At 50.5% G+C, this 24,184-nt stretch overlaps 2 protein-coding genes across 5 annotated transcripts; both read right to left on the bottom strand.

The window, feature by feature from the left end:
* Positions 1-1,449: 1,449 nt before the first annotated feature.
* On the bottom strand, positions 1,450-6,668 carry ALDOA (aldolase, fructose-bisphosphate A). 2 transcript variants are annotated; one of them, XM_060120601.1, is made up of 10 exons: positions 6,608-6,635; positions 5,475-5,538; positions 4,022-4,148; positions 3,725-3,936; positions 3,220-3,274; positions 2,929-3,089; positions 2,498-2,581; positions 2,206-2,380; positions 1,842-2,041; positions 1,450-1,753 (listed from the first exon to the last, which is right to left on the bottom strand). In XM_060120601.1, exons 3-10 carry the CDS (start codon positions 4,131-4,133, stop codon positions 1,658-1,660), a joined length of 1,095 nt encoding a protein of 364 aa, XP_059976584.1. In that variant the 5' UTR covers positions 4,134-4,148; positions 5,475-5,538; positions 6,608-6,635; the 3' UTR covers positions 1,450-1,657. The 2 variants fall into 2 exon arrangements, with proteins under 2 accessions (XP_059976584.1, XP_059976583.1); XM_060120600.1 differs by lacking the exon at positions 5,475-5,538 and having other exon boundaries at positions 6,608-6,668.
* A 221-nt stretch (positions 6,669-6,889) lies between these two features.
* On the bottom strand, positions 6,890-13,437 carry LOC132476708 (keratin-associated protein 10-10). 3 transcript variants are annotated; one of them, XM_060078835.1, is made up of 6 exons: positions 13,348-13,437; positions 13,066-13,101; positions 12,102-12,245; positions 11,694-11,849; positions 7,270-7,661; positions 6,890-6,981 (listed from the first exon to the last, which is right to left on the bottom strand). In XM_060078835.1, exons 2-5 carry the CDS (start codon positions 13,069-13,071, stop codon positions 7,548-7,550), a joined length of 420 nt encoding a protein of 139 aa, XP_059934818.1. In that variant the 5' UTR covers positions 13,072-13,101; positions 13,348-13,437; the 3' UTR covers positions 6,890-6,981; positions 7,270-7,547. The 3 variants fall into 3 exon arrangements, with proteins under 3 accessions (XP_059934818.1, XP_059934819.1, XP_059934820.1); XM_060078836.1 differs by having other exon boundaries at positions 13,336-13,400; XM_060078837.1 differs by lacking the exons at positions 6,890-6,981; positions 7,270-7,661 and adding an exon at positions 8,956-9,011.
* Positions 13,438-24,184: the final 10,747 nt, after the last annotated feature.

Below are 24,184 nucleotides of genomic sequence, written 5' to 3'. Positions count from 1 at the left end.
GGGATCTTCCCGGACCAGGGCTCGAACCCATGTCCCCTGCATTGGCAGGCGGATTCTTAACCACTGCACCACCAGGGAAGTCCCCAAAGTTGAAATCTGAACCCAGGAAAGCTGTGTCCTCAGTTCTAGTTTCTTCTTCTGTCACTTACTCTTTCTGGCACTTTGTCATTAGAAACTTTATAAATCATCCCAAACTGACATTTGAAGTCCTCTGCTTCCCTAGTCTCTTGCTGCACGCAGAGGAAGTGCTTGGTCTTTAAACAAACTTCTTGGTGTCAAAGCCCTTTTGGAACATCCTTTTTGCTATCTTCTATGGCCCCTCAATTTCTAGTTGCTTGCTTTACTTCAGACTGTTTCACAGAGAGCTGAGTGAGGCCACAGTTTGAAGGAGCACTAGACACCAGTTCTGTTTTGGATGTAGGCAACAGATGCAAATGTGCAGAGAAAGGTAAAGGACTAAGTTCTTAAATTCCTAGAAGGTACTAAGTTTCTGTGCAGATGACTATAGGGATTCAGTAGGTCCAGAGATCAGAAAGGTGAAGCTTTTTTTTTCCCCTCTAGAGAGCTCAGACAGGAAATGGTCCACATCATGAAATTTGGGAAGTGGCAGGACTATGTCGTTGGTTATGACTAAGATCTTTTATACCCAAAAAGATCTGATATAGTTACTATTACACCCCAGCCTGGGTGAACGGAGAAGGGTTCAAAGCATGGTATAGGGGAAGTGCAGGGCCCTCATTCTGGCTTCATGGAATGCAGAAGCCACAGAGGTTCAGTTCTTAACCCGGAACCTGAGCTCCACAGTTGTGTGTGTGTGTGTCTGTGTTGTTGAAGTGGATGTCGGAGAGGATTCCAGGTTCTTCAAGGGGTTCCACAGCCCAGAGTCTAAGAAGTCAGTTCTAATCCCATCTCCTTTTAAGATGGGAAAACAAACAAGCTCAACAGTGCAGATTAAGAAGACATGCATTAATAATCTTGTTTCAACCAAGAAACAGTGAGGCAAGATCACCTTAAGGACAAATTGGGAAGAACAGTACCTACTCCTGTAGAATACTTATCATGTTGTACGGTTTATAGATTCGGGAAATCTTAGTTTCTGTCAGTGGCTGGTTTTTGGGACAGGGGCCTTCTACACCTGTGAGTTCTGGGCCTAAAACTGAGGCTGAGGTTGCAGCCTCCTGAGACCAGCAGTTACACACGCACCCCCCACTGTGAGCCTCATCAGATGCTGCTGGCAGAAGCAACAGAGCACTGGGTGGTTGGAAGAAAATTCACAAGCTCTTCTCTTGAAGCCCTGGGCAAGTATTAAAGTGTTAAACTAGTCCATCTCCTTCACCTATTTTTCTGCTCAAGAAGGAAGAACATAATGCAAGGGCGCTTTCTTCTCTGGGCTCTGCCACCTCCCCCAGCCCTCCCCTGCCCGAGACACCACAGACATGGACAACAGACTCCCCCTTCAATAGTTGTTTATTGGCAGTAGGCTGGAAATGGTGGAGTTAGCGTACACAGACAACACCAGGCATCAATGTCACAAGGGAGGCAGGAGTGACGGGAAAGAGCAGCCTGGAGCCCCGGATGAGGCCCCCTCTCTTCAAGAGTGAGTGTGCGAGGGGGCAGGGCCTGGAGTGTTGAGGGGGCAGCCTTAGAACACCTCCGCTTAGTAGGCATGGTTAGAGATGAAGAGGGACTCACTGGCTGCAGCCCCCGCCTTACCACTTGGGGTGTACTTTCCTTGGCAGGCAAGGCTGTTGGCCTAAAAGGGGAGAGGAGCCAGAGTGAGAAGGTTCCTTCTCAGATCCCATCCACCCCAGCACCGTGCCCACCTCCTGCCCCATCCTTACCAGGGCTCGCTTGATGTATTCTTCCTGGGCAGCCTTCAGGTTCTCCTTTTTTCCACCCCAAGCCTTCAGGGCAGAGGCCTGCAGGGCTCGGCCATAAGAGAAGGTCAGAGCCCATGGCTTCAGCAGCTGGCACTTGTTGATGGCGCTGAGGTTGATGGATGCATCCTCCTCACTCTGGCCTCCAGATAGGAAGGTGATCCCTGTAGAAGAAGGGGGTGAAATGGGGGGAGGGGTTGTAGTCAGAGACCCGGGGGACTGGTAGGAGGCCCTAGAAGCTGACCTGGAAATTACAGCACATGGGCACAAGGTTTATGGGTACAGTTCGTCTACCTCCCAAGGGTCAAGATGAGGGTGTGGGTCTCACCAGGGACAGCGGGGGGCACTGTGCGACGCAGTGCTGTGACAGTTGCCATGGCAATCTCCTCGTGAGAATATTTATGGGTGCAGGCGTGGCCTGGGGTTACCATATTGGGCTTCAGCAAGGTGCCTTCCAGGTAGATGTGGTGGTCACTCAGAGCCTTGTAGACAGCAGCCAGCACCTACAGCAGGGTGGGACCAAAGTGGGGTGGGGTGGAGCAGGGAGGGGGACGGGGGTCAGCCCCAGGGCCCCCAGCCCAGCTCTCTAGCCCACCTCACTGCCCAGGCAGGCAACCTACCTTCTCGGTTACATACTGACAGCGTTTCAAGTCATGGTCCCCATCAGGGAGGATCTCAGGCTCCACGATGGGCACAATGCCATTCTGTGGGGTGAGGGACAGGGCAGCCTTGAGGCCTCCTAACCCAGAGCCCCACCTACGGCCCTCCACAGCCACTGACCAAGATCTTATCTCCATGACGACAGAGAGCCCTGGATTCACAACCCTTGGCAGATTGCAGGAGATCAGCCATCTCCCCAGATCCACCCGCACAACTCCTATTCTGCTCTTCTGCTTGCAAAGCCCTCCACGGGCCCAAGCCCGGTGCTTAGTGAGAATCCGGAGCAGTTGCCTTGGGGAAGGTAGGTAGCCTGGCAGATGGGTGGCAGGCTAGCTGACACGCTGGAATGGAAAGAGGTGGGAAGTGGCCTCTTGGGGACCTACAGGCCCACCTGCTGGCAGATGCTGGCATAACGGGCCAGGACGTTGGCGTTTTCCATGATGGCGAGGGCGGAGGGGGTGTGTTCCCCTATCTTCAGCACACAACGCCACTTGGCAAAGTCAGCTCCGTCCTTCTTGTACTGGGCACAGCGCTCCGACAGCCCATCCAGCCCTGTAGAGGGGACGGAGGAATCAAAGCATGGCAGAGGAGGGGGCACGTGGCTCCCACACACCCTGGGCACCCAGAGGGGTACCGAGCTGGGTGGGCTGGTGGGTAGGGCTGGGAGCTAAACGGTTCTCACCTTGGGTGGTTGTCTCGCCGTTTGTTCCTGCCAGGGGTACCACACCCTTGTCTACCTGTTGGAGTGGGGCAACAACACAGGACAGGGAAGTGATCTCTAGTGCTTTTCTCCTCTGTAGCCCCACCCTGCCCCGGCTTTACTTCATCTCTCAAGTATCTTTCCTGGTTTGCAAATGTTTCACGTAGTCACGTTATCTGATCCTATAGAGCAGGACACACACAGAGCCGGGACTCCTACCACTTACTGACCCTATGAGCAAAATACTTCGCGGCCCTGAGCATCTGGTTTTTCAATTGTATAATAAGCGTTAACACCTGCCTCTCACAATTGCAAGGATTAAAAATGCCAAGCAGGTCCCATATGTTTCTAGCTTCTTTACACACGATTTGGAGGTGATCTGGGGCAGACTCCACCCGACCCGAAGTTCATCCCCCAGCCTGCTACTCTGGATTTCTTTCCCCCAGATCCATCTTACATCTCACACCCTGAGGCCTAGCCCCCTCACCTTGATGCCCACAACACCGCCCTTGGCTTTGATAACTTGGGGGAAGGGACGCCCATCATCTGCCTTCTGGTAGAGCGTCTCATGAAAGAGGATGACGCCCCCAATGCAGGGATTCACGCGGTCGTCGGCAGTCAGCAGCAGTTGGCGGTAGAAGCGCCGGTTCTCCTCGGTGTTCTCAGTGCCAATGGACTGCAGTCGCTTGGCAATGCTCCCTGGAGGGAAGCATCACATGGGAATAAGGGGATCAGCCTATCACCCCCAACCTGGGGCCCTCCTCCCACTGTGTCCTGCCCGCACCAGTGGACTCATCTGCAGCCAGGATGCCCTTGCCCGGAGCCACGATCCGGTGAGCAATGTCAGAGAGCTCCTTCTTCTGCTCCGGGGTCAGTGCTGGGTATTGGTGGGGCATGGTGCCTGTCAGTTCCTGGGCAGGAGACAGACCAGGGAGGGCTAGTTAGCAGGGTCTTCCCGTGGTCTCCCAACAAGCAAGGCCTCTTCCCTGCAGGTCAGGGCAAAGGTTCCGTACCTCCCCTGCCCCACAACTGGCAGGGCTTGGGGCACTTCCTGTCCCCAGCTCTCCCCTACATCCGACTTCCCTATACTAGGCCTGCCTCCTGTACCTTTCCTAACTCTGTTTGTTGCTGGGTGTTGCCCAGCTGAGGGTGGGGCTATATACTGGCATCTGGGGTAAAGGGAATAGGACAGAGCCATGGACAGGCAAGTCACGTGGAAGCCGGACCCTCCTTGCTTGCGCTCTGCCATGGGGTCACCTTGCCTGGAAGCAAAACCGAACGAGAGTATTTTAGAATTAGAGGTGGTGCAGAAGGCAGAAGGCCCAACCTCCTCATCTGAAAGGAGCCTGAGAAGGGGAAAGGTCGGTGTTTCAAGCCACACAGCAACCCTAGAGCCAGATGTGAGAGTAGAACCCAGATCTTCTGACTGTTACAGGAGCGTTCCTTGCAGTCCACTCGAGATCCCAGGGCTGGCTCAGGTTCCATGGCCTCAAGGACACCTCAAGGTCAGGCTTCTCCACCCACGGTGGGGGGAGCTTGTTAGAAAAAGGGTGTTAGGAAGAAGGCAGGAGGGTCATCAGAAGCCCAGAAAAGGGCCACAGAGGAAGCCTAGCCCGAGGTGGAGAAAAGGGGTGAGGTTTGTCGTTCTCACTGCTCATACAGGGTGAGAGGAGGAGAGGCAAGCGCCCACCCCCTCCCCTGAAAAATGCTCATGTCTGCTCTGCCGCTGCAGCTGTTCCAGACTCAGAATCAAGGTCACCCGATAAGGAAAAATAGGGAAAGTGTTCATGGGGCATCAGAAGCTGCCGAGGGGTTTACCCTCCCGTCTCCCAGGACAGGGACCAACCACCCGCTTTGGGGAACCCTGAGGCAGTATATGAGCTGGCCCCCACCCCTCGTGGCCTCCTAGGATCCCTGCAGAGGCAAAGGGGCCATAATACTTGCACCAAGAGTCCTAACAAGAAAAGGAGAGGGGGAAATGGTACTTCATCTCGCCCTGCTTCCTTCCTCCCTGCTGTGACTCAGCGCGGAGCGGCCCTTGGACTGCGCAGCAAACCGCGGGAGCTCAAGCTCAAGCTGGGGAGTCTGGGCTAGGAGCACAGGTGTGGGTGGTGGTGGAGAGGGGAGATGCTGGGCCCGGGTGGGGGGCTCCGCGCGGACGCCCGACCCGCCACTACACCCCGGATCCTTCTCCACGACCCTCTCCCTGACCTTCGCACGTGGGGAGGGGCGCTCACCTGGCACAGGAGAGGGGCGGATTGGCGGGGTGCAGCGGTGGAGGGCCGCGGGCTGGCGAGTGGACTGAGGGAGCGAACGCGGCAGTCGTCACCGGGACTCTGGTTCTGCGGCGCGTTCCGAGAGGAACACAGCCAACTCAGCTCCCGAGGGGGGCGCGCGGGGGCGGGCAGGCAGGGGGTGGTGCCGCGCCTTATAAAGGCACCGCTCCAGTCTCCGCTGGGTTTTTCCCTTTGCAGGGGGCCGGAGGCGCCCCGGCGTCCAATTGCAGGCGAGGGACTGTGCGAGAGTCCGCCTCCCGAAAGGCGAAGCCCGGAGGCGGCGCTTGGGCAAGGACAGTGCGGCGAGAACACGATCCCTTCCCCCACCCCGTCCCCCTCGGACGTGACTCGGGCCACATCCCGCGGGTCGCGGGGGCCCTCCCCTCCCTCTCCCTTCTCCTCCCCCCACCCCCCCCTGCTTGGCGTGCTTTGGGGCGCTGTGACTCAGCCGATTTGGGGCACCGGCAGAGATGGGGATGGGGTGGGGGTCGGGTCGGGGAAAAGCGGGTGGCAGAGCCCGAGAAGACTGAGGCTCAGCTTCCCCCGCCACGGGCCCAGTCCAGCGGCCGGGGGCAGCCCCAGCTTCCGGCTGCGCTGAGGCAGCGTGCGTCGCGTTGTAACCGAGTCCGGAGGTCAAGCGACTGCGAGCCCCGGCGGAAGAGAGGGCGGCGAGGGCACGCACGGGGAGCGCGAGGAGATGGCAGGGGCTGGCAAAGGGCGGAGGCGAGGCGGCAGCGGTTCCGGGTGTCCCGCGGGGAGAGTGCCTCCGCCGCATCTGTGCCCCATTCCGGCGGGTCTGGCTCCCGGGACCGGGAGGGTGTACGCGTCCGCCGCCCGGGCCGCCCCCCGAAAGCCAGACCCAGCGGAAACCCGCCGGCTACCGCTCTGCCCAAGCAAGTCTGGGGATGTGGGGCCAGAGCCCCTGCGAAACTTCTCCCTGGCACTGCCTTCCTTCTCCAAAATAAAATCCGTCCCCCAGCTGTCAGCCTCCCAGATATTTTTCTAGCGTCCCCATCCTACCCGCCAGGTCTCCCCTCTTAATCCCGAGGCCTTCAGCCCAGCCCCACCCCCCGCTCCGTCCTGCTGGCGCCCACCTGCGAGGAGGAGGCCGAAGGAGCGGGCAGAGCCTGGTCAGCAGCGAGTGAGTCAGGCCACACCCGGGCTGGGTTATAAGGCAGCTCCTGCCCTACCCCCAACCAATGTCCCCGACCTTCTCCGGTGACCCTTGCCCTTTCCTCGCCACAGATCCCCTGGCAGGGGATCTATATTTAGGGAAACCTGAAGCTCCTGACATTCATGCCAGCTGGGGGCCTAAAGTGTAGGATGGGGAGGAAACTGTGGGCCTGCCTCTTTGGGGGTGGGGGGAGGGTCCCCTGCCCACTCACCAGTACTTCAGAGGAAATTTCCTCCTTGGAAATCCAGACTGAGGCCCTCAGAAGGTTGTCAGGAGAAGTCTTTGGACAGGGATCTGTGGGGAGGGAAGGAGGGCAGGGGACTCAGATTCGTGGCCTTCCCTGCCCCCTCTGCTCCCCTGACTCCGGGCCTCTCACTGGCTGCTGTGATTCTCTGGAGCCTGTTTCTTTAGAGGGAGAGCAGATGCAGGCACTACACTCACACCTCGGAATAGCCAAGAGTCTGTGGACAGGGTGTGCCTGGGGTACCCCTACATCCTGATACTCAAGGCCCAAGTTTGTCCCATAATGCTCACTGTGGTAAGCAGTGTCCCCCACCCTCACCTTCAAATACGATCATTTACTTGGGGAGGGGGAGAGGAGGGCAGGGGCACCTGCCAGAGCACCAGCCACTCTCTCTTCTGGCCCTCCAAAGGGGCTGCCATCCGGCTGGCGGAGGGCTCCTCAAGTCCCACTCTGCAGGGAGCCAGGCTCTCCACTGCTGGTTCCAAGGCTGGTGAGCTGGGTAGGCCATTTGTGGTTCCAATAGCCTGGAGAAAGGTGTCCTGAGGCCCCTCAGGGAACAGGGCATGTGGGCCCTGGGAGCTGGCCGCTCCCCAAAGGGCAGGGACCCTGGGTCTTGTCATCGGAGCTTGATCTCAAAGCAGAGACAGTTGAGGCTCTGGCAGTCAGGAAGCTGGCACGCACAGGCACAGTCACAGAGTGGGCAGCAGCGAGGGCAGTGAGGGGCCCAATCCTGAGGGAGAGGAGAAGGGGGTGAGGGAGTTGGGCAGGAGGAAGGGGGACCAGAGCCTGAAGCTGTTTCCTTCTCAGGGGAGAAGGGAACAGAGTGGCCTGGAAAGTCCCATTTGCCCAGTGGATCAGAGGGTACCATCCACCATTCTTGGGAACAAATCAATTCTTTGTGCTGTTGAGAAATCAGCAAGGAGGCAATGTTCCTAACAACTGGCTTCAGGAGCTGGAAGAAATCATTCGGTGGGGTGGGGGTGGGGGTTGTCCTTTCTTTCTTCCCATCTTATGGATGAGGAGACTGAGGACCAGAGATCAACTGGCCCTGGACCCACGCTTAGCTCACAATGTTCAGCTCAGAGATGGTTCTCTTATATCACGCAACTGAAAGTTGTTAGACTGGGAAAGCACACACACACACTGTCTATGATGAAAACAACTTGTTGGTTTTGTGGATTTCTTCCTTGGCCTGAGACTAAGCTGGATCTCATTCATCCTCTATTACTGAGCACCTACTCTGTGCCAGGCACAGACTATTTTCATGAATGATTTTTAAAATCTAGTTTTCCTTAAAAATGGTAATTTGCAGATTTAATTTTTTAATGTTTAAAAGGAGTTACATCTCTTTTATTTATCAGAACCTTGAGTAGAGGGCCTCTTTACAAAAGAGGAAATGGAGGTTCAGAGAGGGGAGTGATCGTGCAAAGGAATACAACAAAGGAATGGGGCTGGGATGGGTCTGGGCCTGCCTGCTTCCAGTCCTGAGATGCCCCTTGACCAACTGCTTCCCAGGGGCATGAATAGCAGCTGCTTTCAGGGTCTGCTAAGGCAGGGACAGATCATCTCCTGTCTCCACTGAGCTACCAGGGGACTCAGGCTCAGCAGGTGTCTGAGATACAGATGAATGTTGAATGAATGAATCAATCAAAGCATATCATTTTTCCCTCTTTAGGCAAAGAAGAAAGAAGAGGGCTTCTCAGCTCCCAGGGGAGACAGAAGGTCTGCCTCTTGGGGAACAGGAACAGCAAGTCCTTAGGAAGGGAGAACCGGTCCACTCCGACCCTCTCCTCTTCTGCCCTGGGACATGAATGATCTGTCACTGCTGCAGGCAGGGACTGGAGTCAGGCCAAGTGGCTGGAATAGGACCCACCCAGGATGTGTGACAAGGTTGGCTCCTTGAGGCCCGAGGCAGAGTTAGTGACAGAGTTAGTCACAGCTGCACAGCTCAGTCAGACACCGGGCCAAGCCAGGAATAGGGGAATGACCTTTAGAAGAGCTGAGGTTTCGGGGTGCAGTGTCCGATGACTGGTGAGATCAGATATCACCAGGGGCTCCGGTGAGGGGAGGGCATCTGCTCCTGCCAAAAGAATTGTCTCTCTAGAAAGAGGTAGAAGTATATCATGGTGGAGGGGAGAGAGCGAGGTGGCTTCCTTGTGTTTGATGGGGGTGTGGTTTGGGGTGTCTCTGGGGAGTCCCAGTCTAGGCTGAAGTCAACTCTGTGGGTTTTTGGAGGACTGCGCCGTCATTCTGTGCGCAGAATTGGGGGCTGAGAGAGGTCCCACTGCTCTCGCTTCAGAGAAGAGGGTATTAAAAGCATTTCTTGGCTCTGCCGCCTGGAAGGGCTTGGCTCTCGTTGTTAATAACTAGCTAATGGATATCTCGACTCTCACAGGCAGCCTTGTGGCTTCTGGAAGGAATCTGCTTTTTAAGTACATTAAACAAGGGCTCCACGTGACTGTTAACCCCCGTGTTTCTCTAGGCCTGTAGTTTTTCACTCTGATTTCTTTCACTTTGAGGTTGTGAAGGGCAGCCATCGTTACTGTTTGGAGCTCAGGGTTTGAATCTAGTTCAGGCCCAGGTGTGGCTAATTCATGATTTGCGCCTCAGTTTCCTCATCTCTGAAATATATCTTAAATATAACACCTACTTCACAGGGTCACTGTGGGGAATCAGTGGAAGGCACGAAGCACGGTGCCTGGTAGGGAGGGAGCTCTCAGCAAAAGGCAACTCTTCTGTCACAGCGCTTTTCCCTTAGCAATAGCTGTTAACCCTGGTGGTATGAGTCAGTCGTAAGAACTTGTAAGAACTTGTTAAAAATTCGCAAATTCCGATCCCATTCCAGATCTGCTGGGCATGGGGCCTGGATGCCTGGCTTTCCATTTAAGCCTCGTTCCAGCTTCTGATCACACAAGGGGCTGAGAACCAACCACTGCCCTGGACTGCATCATTTCTCACCCTCGATTCAGAATGTGAGGCAATTTCTCACATTGCCTACTTATTTCTCTCTGTCCTTCACGCCCCGTGGCCGTGTCTACCTTGTTTCCACTGCGCCCCCAAGGCTCAGCACAGTGCCTCAACAGTGACTCCATAAATCTTCCATAAGTGAATAAATAAATGAATGAATGAATTAGGTCCTCACGACATACCTGTGAAAGAAGTAACATAGGCAGGTTTCTCCCTGAGAGAAAGAGAAACCTGGGTTTGTGTCTCCACCCAGGCTTTAGGCCTCTGTAAGCCTCAGTTTCTACAGCTCTGAAGGAGCCAAGAGCTTTGGAATATTCGTGGTGGCTGTTGTTACTATAAGGAAACTGAAGAACACAGAAGCCTTACTGTGCTTTGAGGAAAGATAGCTCAAGGACAGAATGACCATTCGTCATTCTAGAATCCTTCCTGGCTCTGGCAGAAGCCGGGTAGGATCGGGACCTGAGGTCTCCAGCTTGGATGCCCTGCAGCCCTGGAGGGAGCAGTGGGAGGGGCCAGTCCCTCCTGACAGTGCACCTCACTTTCAAGGAGGAAGAGAGGCCTCTGACACTTCCCTCCCCGCGGACAGAAGGCAAAGTAAGTGGTATCCCCAGGTCAGGGGGCCAGAAATCATTGTGCAATTGAGCATTTCTTATAGAATAGGAGGTTTGAGGACCCAGGGTCTTCTCCTTTTTCCCCTTTGTCCCCCTAGCCCCAGCCCTGGGCCCCGTCTCCGGGCTATGCCTGGGAAACCAGAGGCAGATTACCTGAAAGAGGAGAACTCCTTGCCCCATAATTTATTTTGAAACTCAAAACATCTTGCAGGGATTTGCAACTGCAGTTGCCCGAGTTATGAATTTACTTGGTCTTTTCCCCTCACTCTTCCCTCCCTAGGGAAGGTCCCCACTTCAAGGGCAGGAGCTTTGCTGTCTACATCTCTGAGCCCAAAATAATCAGAGCCTAGGAAGGTGGTCAATTACAATTAACATGTGGCTTTAAAGCCACAAATGCAAAAATGGCCTGTCCTCTGTGAGCCAGGCTTCTCCCTGAGGGTTCTGTTTCAACACATGATGGAGCAATTTGCTGTGCAAGACTCTACTGTGGAATGCTGGAAAAGTGACTAAATTTCCCTGAGCCAATTTATTCCCCTGCAAAAGGAGGATAAAAACATGGATAGGTAGCCAAGGTGTGATGTCATGTTAAAAAGGGCAAGTGGCGGATGTGAGGAAATAGTCTGTGTGGTATATGTGGTATGACTACATTTTTACCAATAGTAAAATACAACAGTGATAGTACTGTATGTGTATTAGTATATGAGGGACATACACCAAATGTAGCAACCTTGGTTAGAGAGCTAGTTTATAAAGTGACTTGTACTTTCTATGTATTTCTACATGCACATTTTGTAATTTAAAAAAATACATATAGATAGTTTTTTTAAAATATCCAGCTCTCGGGGTTGTTAATAAAGTAGCACAGTATCTAGAACATCATATTTATTCTGCAAACAGAAGGAGCTCTGTGAGGGGCTGTCTTTTCTTTTAACTACCATTTTCAGAAGTAGAAATGTGCCCATGTTACATACATTACCTTTCTCCAGCTGCTGCCCTATTTTCCTTTCTCCAAGTAGCTTTCATTACCAGAAAATATCTGATATGTTGTTTTTGGCTGTCTCCACCTGGAACTGTGCCTGGCTTAGAATAGGTACTCAGTAATAAATTTTGTTGAACCAAAAAATGAATGCACAGAGAGTACCAAGGTCAGGACTCAGGGGCCAGGGGCCAGGACAAGAACTCACAGATTCGGCGGGCTGGGGGCAGCAGGCATCCAGGTAGTGGGCTGGGCTGGGCAGAGGGAAGTCACAGGCTTCTGCGCAGGTCCAGCAACAGTCTTGGGGCCTGGAGGCGCCTTGCTTCCTGCAGGGGGAGCTGCAGTCTGTGCAGCAGCCCTGAGCCTAAGAGAAGGCAGGGCTCAAGATCTGGGCCAGGCAGCAGGTAGGGAGGGACAGCCAAGACTCAGTTTTGGGGAGAGGGGCAGAAGAAGGTTCAGCTGAGTACGAGAAGAGGATCTCCTGGTCCCACGAAAGGGACAGATGCGGGGACTAAATGGCAAGGTGTCTCAGGGTAAGGGCCTACGAATGAGGGGAAAAATTGACCAGGTTCCTCCTCCCCCAGGCCCACCCTTCAGCCCCCACCAGGCCCCTCACCAGCAGGCAGTGCCTAGTCAGCAGCACTAGGCCCAGCAGCAACAAATAGATGCCCACAGCGAGGACGACAATGGCAGGGATGGGGAGCAGCAGGGAGGGGCTGCTGACGGGAGCCGGGGGTGGATTCCACGGGCTAGAGGAGGCCTGGACAGCACAGGAGGAAGGGGTGATGAGGAGATGTGGAGGGGCTGCAGGGACACAGAAATACCAGGAGGGACACGGGAGGTGGCTGGGAAAAGGGGAGGAACAGCCACCAGGTGGTGGGGAGAGAGTGAATAGGACTACACTGTCTTGTCCCCGAACCTGCCTTTTCTCTTGTCATCCCCATTTCAGCACCATCGAGGACCTGTTGGTCATTCTAGACTTTTCCAAGATTTATTGCTTTTCCTTTCAGAATGCCTCTCCAAACAGATCTATTGTCTCTGCTTCCACTGCACTACTTTACCATCCCTCAGCCCACAGTACTGGCCTCTAACTGTCTTGCAACCTGCAGTTGTGCCCCTTTCCACACCAGCTGTCCTGCGTATCCCGCCCTCCCCTGCGGTCCATCAGTGGCTCCCACCAACTCAGTCCAAACTTCTTATCTCAGCGACAAAGGCCTCAATCTGGCCCTGCCTACCTCTCCCTCTCCCCCATTACACTCCAGCCATACTGAAGTCCTAGCAGTTCCCCAAATGCCCTGGCCTCTCTCTCACGCCCACGTCTCTGCCCATGCTGTTCCTTCTGCCTGGGATGCCTTTTCTTCTCTGTTGCTTGGCTACCTCCTCATCTTGCCAGAGTGGGATGTGCCCTTCCATGGGAAGGCCGTCCCTGCAACTGTCTTTCTGTCTCACAGCTCTTGTCCTGAGCTGGAAGGGTCTATGTTGGGTAAAGAGACCCCTCTCAAGTCCAGGCTCCAAGGCAGGCAAAGTCAGGGTGAGTGGAGGGCGCTGAGGGGGACGCTCCAGAGAGGGGTAGGACTCACGTCCATTGGGCAGGACAGCGCCGGTCAGTCCAGGAGCTGCAGAGGAGAGAAAGTCCTGGGCCTCAGACACTGAGAGGGGCCATTGGGCTGGGATGCCCATTCTCCTCCTCCCCTTTCCCGTTTGGGGAAACTGAGGCCCAACGACAGTCCCTGGTCCGGACAGCGATGATGGGGGTTCGGGGATTCGGGGCAGCGCCTCCTTCGAAGGCCCCAGCCCGACCCTGGCCACATCCTACCGTTGTCCCCAAACCCCGGGCTCCCTCCACCGACCTATCCCATCACCTGCGCCCTCGGGGCCGCGGGCACTTCACGGATTCCGCGCCTTGTTTGCTCCAATCGGCCGCAGCTACTGCACCGCCCAGAAGCCTCCCGCTGCTTCTCGCTGTTGTCATGGGGATCAGAGCGCCGCTACTACGGCGGCCGCTCAGACCCAAAACTCCTTCTACGCGCCTCGTTTCCCTTTTCCAGTCTGTGGACGCCCGCTCTTCATTTTAGTCGCTGTCCGCTGGGCTTTCCGGCAGTTACCGAGTAGAAATGGCGAGAGTTCCCACCGCTACCCGCCTGGCTCGGATCCTCACCGAGTGCTGGGTCCTGCGGCGCTGCAAAAGCAAGACTGAACCCCCGGGCTACACCGCCAACTGGCTGTGTGACTTCGGCCAAGTCACTGCACCTCACTGAGTCCATTTTCCCCTCTGTAAAACGGGGAAACGCCTGCCTCCCAGGGATATTGTAAAACTCAGAAACACTTCTTAATTGTATAGAATTATCCTCAATAATTTTTCAACCTGACCCCCCACTCATTTTTATTGACAGTGCCCAAAGTTAAGAGCCATCATCTGGTCTCTTCAACCTTCACATCATTATCAAAGTGATTTCCTCCCACCCACGTCAGATCTTGTGCCTTTTCTTTTCTTTTTAAAAAAAAATCAATTTATTTATTTATTTATTTTTGGCTGCATTGGGTCTTCGTTGCTGCGCGTGGGTTTCCTCTGGTTGCAGTGAGCGGGGGCTACTCTTCGTTGCGGTGCGCAGGCTTCTCATTGCAGTGGCTTCTCTTGTTGCGGAGCATGGGCTCTAGGCACTCGGGCTTCAATAGTTGTGGCACCCAGGCTTAGCAGTTGTGGCTCGCGGGCTCTAGAGCGCAGGCTCAGTAGTTGTGGTGCACGGGCTTAGTTGTTCCGCGGCATGTGGTTCTTCCTGGACCAGGGCTCGAACCTGTGTCCCCTGCATTGGCAGGCGGATTCTTTTTTTTTTTTTTTTGAATGTTTGAATTTTATTTTATTTATTTTTTATACAGCAGGTTCTTATCAGTCATCAATTTTATACACATCAGTGTATACATGTCAATCCCAATCGCCCAATTCAGCACACCACCATCCCCACCCCCCCATGGCTTTCCCCGCTTGGTGTCCATACGTTTGTTCTCTACATCTGTGTCTCAACTTTTGCCCTGCAAACCAGTTCATCTGTATCATTTTTCTAGGTTCCACATACATGCGTTAATATACGATATTTGTTTTCTCTTTCTGACTTACTTCACTCTGTATGACAGTCTCTAGATCCATCCATGTCTCTACAAATGACCCAATTTCGTTCCTTTTTATGGCTGAGTAATATTCCATTGTATACATGTACCACATCTTCTTTATCCATTCGTCTGTCGATGGGCATTTAGGTTGCTTCCATGACCTGGCTATTGTAAATAGTGCTGCAATGAACATTGGGGTGCATGTGTCTTTTTGAATTATGGTTTTCTCTGGTTATATGCCCAGTAGTGGGATTGCTGGATCATATGGTAATTCTATTTTTAGTTTTTTAAGGAACCTCCATACTGTTCTCCATAGTGGCTGTATCAATTAATCCTTTGTCCATTGATTCGTTTGCAAATATTTTCTCCCATTCTGAGGGTTGTCTTTTTGTCTTGTTTATGGTTTCCTTTGCTGTGCAAAAGCTTTTAAGTTTCATTAGGTCCCATTTGTTTATTTTTGTTTTTATTTCCATTTATTTCCATTTTATTTCCATTACTCTAGGAGGTGGATCGAAAAAGATCTTGCTGCGATTTATGTCAAAGAGTGTTCTTCCTATGTTTTCCTCTAAAAGTTTTATAGTGTCCAGTCTTACATTTAGGTCTCGAATCCATTTTGAGTTTATTTTTATGTATGGTGTTAGGGAGTGTTCTAATTTCCTTCTTTTACATGTAGCTGTCCAGTTTTCCCAGCAACACTTATTGAAGAGACTGTCTTTTCTCCATTATGTATCCTTGCCTCCTTTGTCATAGATTAGTTGACCATAGGTGTGTGGGTTTATCTCTGGGCTTTCTATATTGTTCCATTGATCTATGTTTCTGTTTTTGTGCCAGTACCATATCGTCTTGATTACTGTAGCTTTGTAGTATAGTCTGAAGTCAGGGAGTCTGATTCCTCCAGCTCCGTTTTTCTCCTTCAAGACTACTTTGGCTATTCGGGGTCCTTTGTGTCTCCATACAAATTTTAAGATTTTTTGTTCTAGTTCTGTAAAAAGTGCCATTGGTAATTTGACAGGGATTGCATTGAATCTGTAGATTGCTTTGAGTAGTATAATCATTTTCACAATATTAATTCTTCCAATCCAAGAACATGGTACATCTCTCCATCTGTTGGTGTCATCTTTAATTTCTTTCATCAGTGTCTTATAGTTTTCTGCATACAGGTCTTTTGTCTCCCTAGTTAAGTTTATTCCTAGGTATTTTATTTTTTTTGTTGCAGTGGTAAATGGGAACGTTTCCTTTATTTCTCTTTCCGATCTTTTGTTGTTAGTGTATAGGAATGCAGGAGATTTCTGTGCATTAATTTTGTATCCTGCAACTTTACCAAATTCATTGATTAGCTCTAGTAGTTTTCTGGTGGCATTTTTAGGATTCTCTATGTATAGTATCATGTCATCTGCAAACAGTGACAGTTTTACTTCTTCTTTTCCAATTTGTATTCCTTTTATTTCTTTTTCTTCTCTGATTGCCGTGGCTAGGACTTCCAAAACTATGTTGAATAGTAGTGGTGAGAGTGGACATCCTTGTCTTGTTCCTGATCTTAGAGGAAATGCTTTCAGTTTTTCACCATTGAGAATGATGTTTGCTGTGGGTTTGTCGTATATGGCCTTTATTATGTTGAGGTAGGTTCCCTCTATGCCCATTTTCTGGAGAGTTTTTATCATAAACGGGTGTTGAATTTTGTCAAAAGCTTTTTCTGCATCTATTGAGATGATCATATGGTTTTTATTCTTCAGTTTGTTAATATGGTGTATCACATTGATTGATTTGTGTATATTGAAGAATCCTTGCATCCCTGGGATAAATCCCACTTGATCATGGTGTATGATCCTTTTACTGTGTTGTTGGATTCTGTTTGCTAGTATTTTTTTTTTTTTTTTTTTTTTTTTTTTTATTTTTTGTGGTATGCGGGCCTCTCACTGTTGTGGCCTCCCCCGTTGCGGAGCACAGGCTCCGGACGCGCAGGCTCAGCGGCCATGACTCACGGGCCCAGCCGCTCCGCGGCATATGGGATCCTCCCAGACCGGGGCACGAACCCGTATCCCCTGCATCGGCAGGCGGACTCTCAACCACTTGCGCCACCAGGGAGGCCCTGTTTGCTAGTATTTTGTTGAGGATTTTTGCACCTATATTCATCAGTGATATTGGTCTGTAATTTTCTTTTTTTGTAGTATCTTTGTCTGGTTTTGGTATCAGGGTGATGGTGGCCTCATAGAATGAGTTTGGGAATGTTCCTTCTTCTGCAATTTTTTTTTTTTTTTTTTTTTTTTTAGCGGTATGCGGAGCTCTCACTGTCGTGGCCTCTCCCGTTGAGGAGCACAGGCTCCGGACGCGCAGGCTCAGCGGTCATGGCTCACGGGCCCAGCCACTCCGCGGCACGTGGGATCCTCCTGGACTGGGGCACGAACCCGTGTCCCCTGCATCGGCAGGCAGACTCTCAAGCACTGTGCCACCAGGGAAGCCTCTTCCTCTGCAATTTTTTGGAAGAGTTTGAGAAGGGATGGGCAGGCGGATTCTTAACTACTGCGCCACCAGGGAAGCCCAGATCTTGTGCCCTTTCAATTTTTCACCTCCACCCCAAAGGGCTCCCCACTGACTCCAGGATAAAACGCAAATGCTTTAGTTGACTGTCCACACCATCCACCCTGGGCCTATCTTCGGTTTATTCATTCACAATGTATCCCACAGCGTGCCAAGCACTGCTCTAGGCTCTGGGACTCTAGCAGAGACTAAGGCAGACAAATTTCCTGCCCTCATGTTGCTTATATTCCACTGGGGGAAGAGGATCAGATAATATGTATACAGATAAGATCGTTTTGTGCCCCATCAGCTCATTCAAGTTTCCACCGTAGGATCTGTTCAAGGTTCCTGAACCAGTGCATAGGGTTTCACAGCTGCTGTTCCCTCTGCGTAGAACACCCTTCCCCTATCTCTCTCCACTGCCTCCACCCCAGCTAACACCTTCCTCATCCTTTGAGCCACTGCTCAGTTTTGCCTCAGGGTCGTACTCCTGCCTGCCTTAGGCAGAGGTGACTGCTCTGGTCACCATATACATACAGCTGTTCTAGCACTTCTCACAAGGTAGTTAAATTCTCCATTTCACTGCCTGGCTCTTCAATTAGACCACAAGTGCCTGGGTCTAAATCGTCTCCATATCCCAAGCCCTAGCAGTTAGCCTGGCCTTGAGGGGGCCTCCACTGAGTTCTTACTGATTCTATGAATGAATAGAATCCAACAAATGAAGTAATGTTATCCAGATGCCCTGGTTCCCTTGGCTCTTAAGGCACTCCTACCTCCCACTTTCATTCCTGACCTGTTTGGTTCTCCACACCCACGCTTGTACACAAGATTGCGCACACGCACGTGCACACACGCACACTCAGGTAAGCACACCTCCCCCACAGAGGCCTCAGACTTCATCCATGATTTCTGCATTCTGGCATGTTCCCCTGAAAGCAGCACTGTACACCTGCTTCTGTCCACATTCTCCACCCCTATGTATCTCGCCATAGCTGCTGCCCCAGGGATTTTCTGCACCATAAGGCAGCCACAGAAATTGCCAAGGTCTGTGTTCCTGGTTCCCAAATCTCTCCTCTCCCCTTCAGCCACACTGAGAGGGTCCCAGGCACCTTCTCTGCCACCCCAGCCCTCTCAGAGGGGGCTTCAAGCCCAGAAAACAGGAGTCTAGCTGTCCCCAGTGACACCTCTGTTGAGTCGAAGTCTGGGTCAGACTGCCTGCTTAGGGCTGTCCTGTTGTCTGCCCCTATCTTCGCAGAATCCTGAGACCCAAGATGAAACCAGTTCCCACCTCAGCCCCAGGAAAGGCTTCAAGTGACACATGGCCCCTCCCTCTCTTCAGCTCCTGCCAACAGAGAGACATCAGCCTTGGCAAGACCTCTGGACACGTCCAGGGCCTGCAGTGGCCAGACTCACCACGGGTGGTATTCTGTTCCTGCCACGGGTGCATACATTATGCAGGAGGGTGGACAGGGCACCAGGTCTGCTCACTACAAGGCAAGCCAGTAGGAGGGGTGATGTATGCGCCCCACTTTGCCAGGGCCCCACTTCTACCCACATCACACCATTTATTGGAGGCAGGGAGAAACTGACTTCACAATAGCTGAATAGCCGTAAGATCTCCCTTTTTCTAAAGTTCAAAGCCAGCAATGTCAGATATTCTCACCTGTGGTTTTACACTGCCCCTGGGAAAGAGAGTAAAAGATGATGTCCTAATCGTCATGGGGTGGGTGGGAGGCCTGAGATGCAGAGAAAACCAAGAAGATGAAAGACACCTCTGCACACCTGGGCTTGGATGTGGGAAGGCAACCTGACAGTTCTGATTTTGATCTGATACTTTCAACCCCCTCCTATGGACATCAGATAATATTGCCTCCCAGAGACAATGAGGGGTTCACTAGCCTCCTTATTATGAAAATAAAAGGCCTAGGCTTAGATAATTACTGCTTATCCCCGGGGGAATAAGAAGCTGAGCTGAGTTGAGCATCAGTAGAAGCCTCTTCACAGACTTTATCTTTTTTTTTTTAACATCTTTATTGGAGTATAATTGCTCTACAATGTTGTGTTAGTTTCTGCTTTATAACAAAGTGAATCAGCTATACATATACATATATCCCCATATCTCCTCCTTCTTGTGTCTCCCTCCCACCCTCCCTATCCCACCTCTCTAGTTGTTCACAAAGCACCGAGCTGATCTCCTTGTGCCATGCAGCTGCTTCCCACTAGCTATCTATTTTACATTTGGTAGTGTATATATATCCATGTCACTCTCTCACTTCATCCCAGCTTCCCCTTCCCCCTCCCTGTGTCCTCAAGTCCATTGTCTACATCTGCGTCTTTTTTCCTGTCCTGCCCCTAGGTTCTTCAGAACCTTTTTTTTTTTTTTTTTTTTGGATTCCATATATATGTGTTAGCATACGGTATTTGTTTTTCTCTTTCTGACTTACTTCACTCTGTATGACAGACTCTAGGTCCATCTACCTCACTACAAATAACTCAATTTCGTTTCTTTTTATGGCTGAGTAATATTCCACTGTATATATGTGCCACATCTTCTTTATCCATTCATTTGTTGATGGACACTTAGGTTGCTTCCTTGTCCTGGCTATTGTAAATAGTGCTGCAATGAGCATTGTGGTACATGACTCTTTTTGAATTATGGTTTTCTCAGGGTACATGCCCAGTAGTGGGATTGCTGGGTCGTATGGTAGTTCTATTTTTCGTTTTTTAAGGAACTTCCATACTGTTCTCCATAGTGGCTGTATCAATTTACATTCCCACCAACAGGGCAAAAGGGTTCCCTTTTCTCCACACCCTCTCCAGCATTTATTGTTTGTAGATTTTTTGATGACAGCCATTCTGACTAGTGTGGGGTGATAGCTCACTGTAGTTTTGATTTGCATTTCTCTAATGATTAGTGATGTTGAGGATCCTTTCATGTGTTTGTTGGCAATCTGCATATCTTCTTTGGAGAAACGTCTATTTAGGTCTTCTGCCCATTTTTGGATTGGGTAGTTTGTTTTTTTGATATTGAGCTGCATGAGCTGCTTGTATATTTTGGAGATTAATCCTTTGTCAGTTGTTTCATTTGCAAATATTTTCTCCCATTCTGGGGGTTGTCTTTTCGTCTTATGGTTTCCTTTGCTGTGCAAAAGCTTTTTTTTTTTTTTTTTTTTTTTTGCTGTACGCAGGCCTCTCACTGCTGTGGCCTCTCCCGTTGCGGAGCACAGGCTCCGGACACACAGGCTCCGCGGCCATGGCTCGCGGGCCCAGCCGCTCCGCGGCATGTGGGATCTTCCGGGATCGGGGCACGAACCCGTGTCCCCTGCATCGGCAGGCGGACTCTCAACCACTGCGCCACCAGGGAAGCCCCCCTGTGCAAAAGCTTTTAAGTTTCATTAGGTCCCATTTATTTTTGCTTTTATTTCCATTTCTCTAAGAGATAGGTCAAAAAAGGGCCTTGCTGTGATTTATGTCATAGAGTGTTCTGCCTATGTTTTCCACTAAGAGTTTTATAGTGTCTGGCCTTACATTAGGTCTTTAATCCATTTTGAGTTTATAGGAGTGTTCTAATTTCCTTCTTTTACATGTAGCTGTCCAGTTTTCCCAGCACCAGTTATTGAAAAGGCTGTCTTTTCTCTATTGTATATTCTTGCCTCCTTATGAAAGATAAGGTGACCATATGTGCATGGGTTTATCTCTGGGCTTTCTATCTTGTTCCATTGATCTATATTTCTGCTTTTGTGCTAATACCATACTGCCTTGATTACTGTAGCTTTGTAGTATAGTCTGAAGTCAGGGAGCCTGATTCCTCCAGCTCCGTTTTTTGTTCTCAAGATTGCTTTGGCTATTTGGGGTCTTTTGTGTTTCCATACAAATTGTGAAATTTTTTGTTCTGGTTCTGTGAAAAATGCCATTGGTAGTTTGATAGGGATTGCATTGAATCTGTAGATTGCTTTGGGTAGTATAATCATTTTCACAATATTAATTCTTCCAATCCAAGAACATGGTATACCTCTCCATCTGTTGGTATCATCTTTAATTTCTTTCCATCATTGCACAGACTTTATCTTATTTCATCCTAACAGTAGACCTCAGTGGCAGAAGCCATCATTTTCACTTTACAGATAGAAATGAATTAGGACCTAGTTGGGAAGGAATTTTAGAACCAGGCAGGATCTAGGTTTGAATTCTAGTTCTGCCACCATGTGTCTGTGTGACCTTGGGCAAGTCGGTTGACCTCCATGACCCTCAGTCTTCACCTGGAAAGTAGGAATTACATAAGAGACTGGCAGGGCTCATTGTGATGATTAGAGGAAATATATGCAGAGCAGCTGGCACAGAACGGGAGTCATTAAAAAATAGAACAACATGGGACGTCCCTGGTGGTCCAGTGGCTGACTCCACACTCCCAGTGCAGGGGGTCCAGGTTTGATCCCTGGCCAGGGAACTAGATGCCATATGCCACAACTAAGAGTTCACATGCCGCAACTAAAGATCCTGCATGCTGCAGCTAAAGAACCTACATGCCACAATGAAGATCCCACGAGCTGCAACTAAGACCCAGTGCAGACAAATAAATAAATAAATATTAAAAAAATATATAGAGAACAACAAGAACTATTAATGAGTGTCACAATGAATATTTACAATGTGCCACATAGGAACTGTGTTCACATACATCTCATTCAGTCATCCCACAGTCCTATGTAGAGGTACTGCTCTTGTCCCTATTTTATAGATAAGAAGCCTGAGGCTCAGAGGAGTTAAATCACTAGCACAAATTCTTCTGGCTAATGAGTAACGGAACTAAGATTTAAGTCCAGGCAATGGGACTTTGTGTGTATTCAGCTGAAGCTAAGAGAGGTTCTGACACTTGATCAAGGTCACACAGACAATGTATGGGAGAAAAAGGGTCTGGACGCTTAGTTTTCTCCCTCCAACTCACCTGTTGTGCCCCCTCGGCCTTTTCTATTATAGAGATGAAAGGTGCGACTGAACTTGCCTGGAACCTAACACTAAATAATAAATGATCTGGCGCACTGTCCAGGACACACCCCAGAGCACGGGGAGGGGGAATTGGACCCTTCCGTGGGTATCATGTGGGAAACAGGCCACTTCTGGCTGTTTATCGTTTACTTATTCACAGGCTTCGATGATATCACACCTGCACACCTCCGCAGGGCCGCGGCGGCACGGCACACAGGTAAAGAGGATGCGCAAGATAGCATTTGGACCTAACGGAGGCTGAAGGAGCAGGAAACGGTAAACTCCAGGCCCGGGGTGAATTGTGTGACAGGTCTGTGAGGTCCACTTGGGGGTGAGAGACCCACCTGGGAGCCAGGCCGGGGCGGGAAAGCGGCGGCCGAAGTCGTGGGAGCGTGGACGGGCACTGGGGCAGCGCCACCCCACGCTGCCCGTCTCCACGCGGGCGCTGCCGGCTGCCTTCCAGAGGCGCGTGTAGCCAGGGGCTGCACCCACACGCCAGAACTGGCTGGCATCTCCCTTCCTCCGCGGGATGTTCAGACACTCCTAGAACGCCAAGACAAGGGACCACGGTGTGTGGAATGCATCCCATCTTGGGTTTATTTTAGGTGGTACAGCCATTAAGCAAGAAAGCGCTGCGCGCGCGCGCGCGCGCGCACACACACACACACACAAACCCCTGAAAGCCATTCTCTTTCCAATTCCCTTTCAACGCTTCTGATTATTCCAGGACAAAGTCTCATTGCGCTGCCAGAAACCCTTTGACACCTCTCTATCCATGCTTCTCTTGTCCTGTCTTTAACAAAGAGGGCGGCCTCCAGCTCAGAATTCCAAGCACGTGCTAATAGAATGTAAGAACAAGTTTTTTTCATTTTATTTTTTGTTACCTTCTATTTACAACAAATAATACTGGTTTTCTATTTTCCGTACTGATAAAAAGTTTCCTTTTAACGTACATGGTTAAAAGCAGGTACTCTGGAACTCATACTATTAGGTTCAAATCCCAGCTCTGCCACTTACTACCCATATGACCTTGGGCAAGTGACACAACCTCTCTGTGCCTCAATTCCCTCAACCGGAAGGAGAAAGTAATAATAGCATCTCCCTCTTGGGTTATTGTGAGGATTACATTAATTAATGTATGTGAAAAGGGTAGATTGGTGCCTGACACCTAGTATATGCTGTAAAAATGTCTCCTATTATTAGCTCAAATAGGAGGGAAGAAAACCCTGAGGTTTAGAGAACACTTCTTTGGACCAATTCCGCCATTTTCCATGTGAGGGAATGAAACTTTGGAGAAGATAATTAAGCAGCTGAGCTAGGATCCGTTAGGTCTCTGGATTCCCAATCCACTTACCAGCCATTTCAATCTTCAGTAATTAATATAACCTCTCAGCCTCAGCTTTTTCATTGCAGAATGGGACTAATACTATTTCATTGGATGTTGGGATGCTGTGTGTAAAGGTGGCTCAGAAAATGAGTTGGTATGATGTCTCCAGTGCATTCTCAACAGGGGTAATAGCACCCCCCAAGAGGGCAGAAATTGGTTCTTTGCGGGTGAAAAATATCTTTTAGATATACAAAGCACAGACATATAGTATATAAGTTCATGAGAAATGGTGATTAGGAAACAAAATGTCTAAAAAAGGCTTGGGGAGCAATAGTTAAAAAGAAGTTGAGAGTTGAGAAATACTGCTCTTAACCAAGATTTTTTCAACTTGGGTTGTTACTCATAAGTGGATTATGAAATTGGCTTAATGGGTCATGATAAGCATTTGGGGAGGAAAAATGATAAAGAGGAACAATGATATAGTCCGGTGTGCACTGCACATAATCAGGATCAGAAAGTATCGTGAGAAAGTTTCAGTTCAGTTTGGCATGTGCATGCCTGTGCTGAGTCATGAAATAAAAGTCTCTCTTGAGGCTCACTGTAAAAAAGTGGTGCAAGCCATTTCTCTAAACCACAATTTTCTTTTTCTCTCCTCATTATTTATCTCTCAGACAAGCCCATGCAGCCTCGAACTATTTTACTCTGAACAGGAAGAACCTGATAAGGAAAGAAAGAAATGTAGAAGAGAGTGTCCAGATTCC

The sequence above is a fragment of the Mesoplodon densirostris genome, chromosome 16, assembly GCF_025265405.1.
Source record: "Mesoplodon densirostris isolate mMesDen1 chromosome 16, mMesDen1 primary haplotype, whole genome shotgun sequence".
In the NCBI taxonomy this organism is placed as follows: Eukaryota; Metazoa; Chordata; class Mammalia; order Artiodactyla; family Ziphiidae; genus Mesoplodon; species Mesoplodon densirostris.
This window is presented reverse-complemented; position numbering and strand designations above follow the sequence as displayed.

Coding starts and splice junctions, on each gene's coding strand:
- ALDOA (XM_060120600.1), bottom strand. CDS start 4,133: ATGCCCCACCAATACCCAGCACTGACCCCGGAGCAGAAGAAGGAGCTC. Junction 3,937..4,021: donor GGCTGCAGATGAGTCCACTG/GTGCGGGCAGGA, acceptor GCTTCCCTCCAG/GGAGCATTGCCAAGCGACTG. Junction 2,381..2,497: donor GTCAGTATGTAACCGAGAAG/GTAGGTTGCCTG, acceptor ACCCTGCTGTAG/GTGCTGGCTGCTGTCTACAA.
- LOC132476708 (XM_060078835.1), bottom strand. Junction 11,850..12,101: donor TGACTAGGCACTGCCTGCTG/GTGAGGGGCCTG, acceptor GCCTTCTCTTAG/GCTCAGGGCTGCTGCACAGA. Junction 7,662..11,693: donor GCCCCCAGCCCGCCGAATCT/GTGAGTTCTTGT, acceptor CCTCTCCCTCAG/GATTGGGCCCCTCACTGCCC.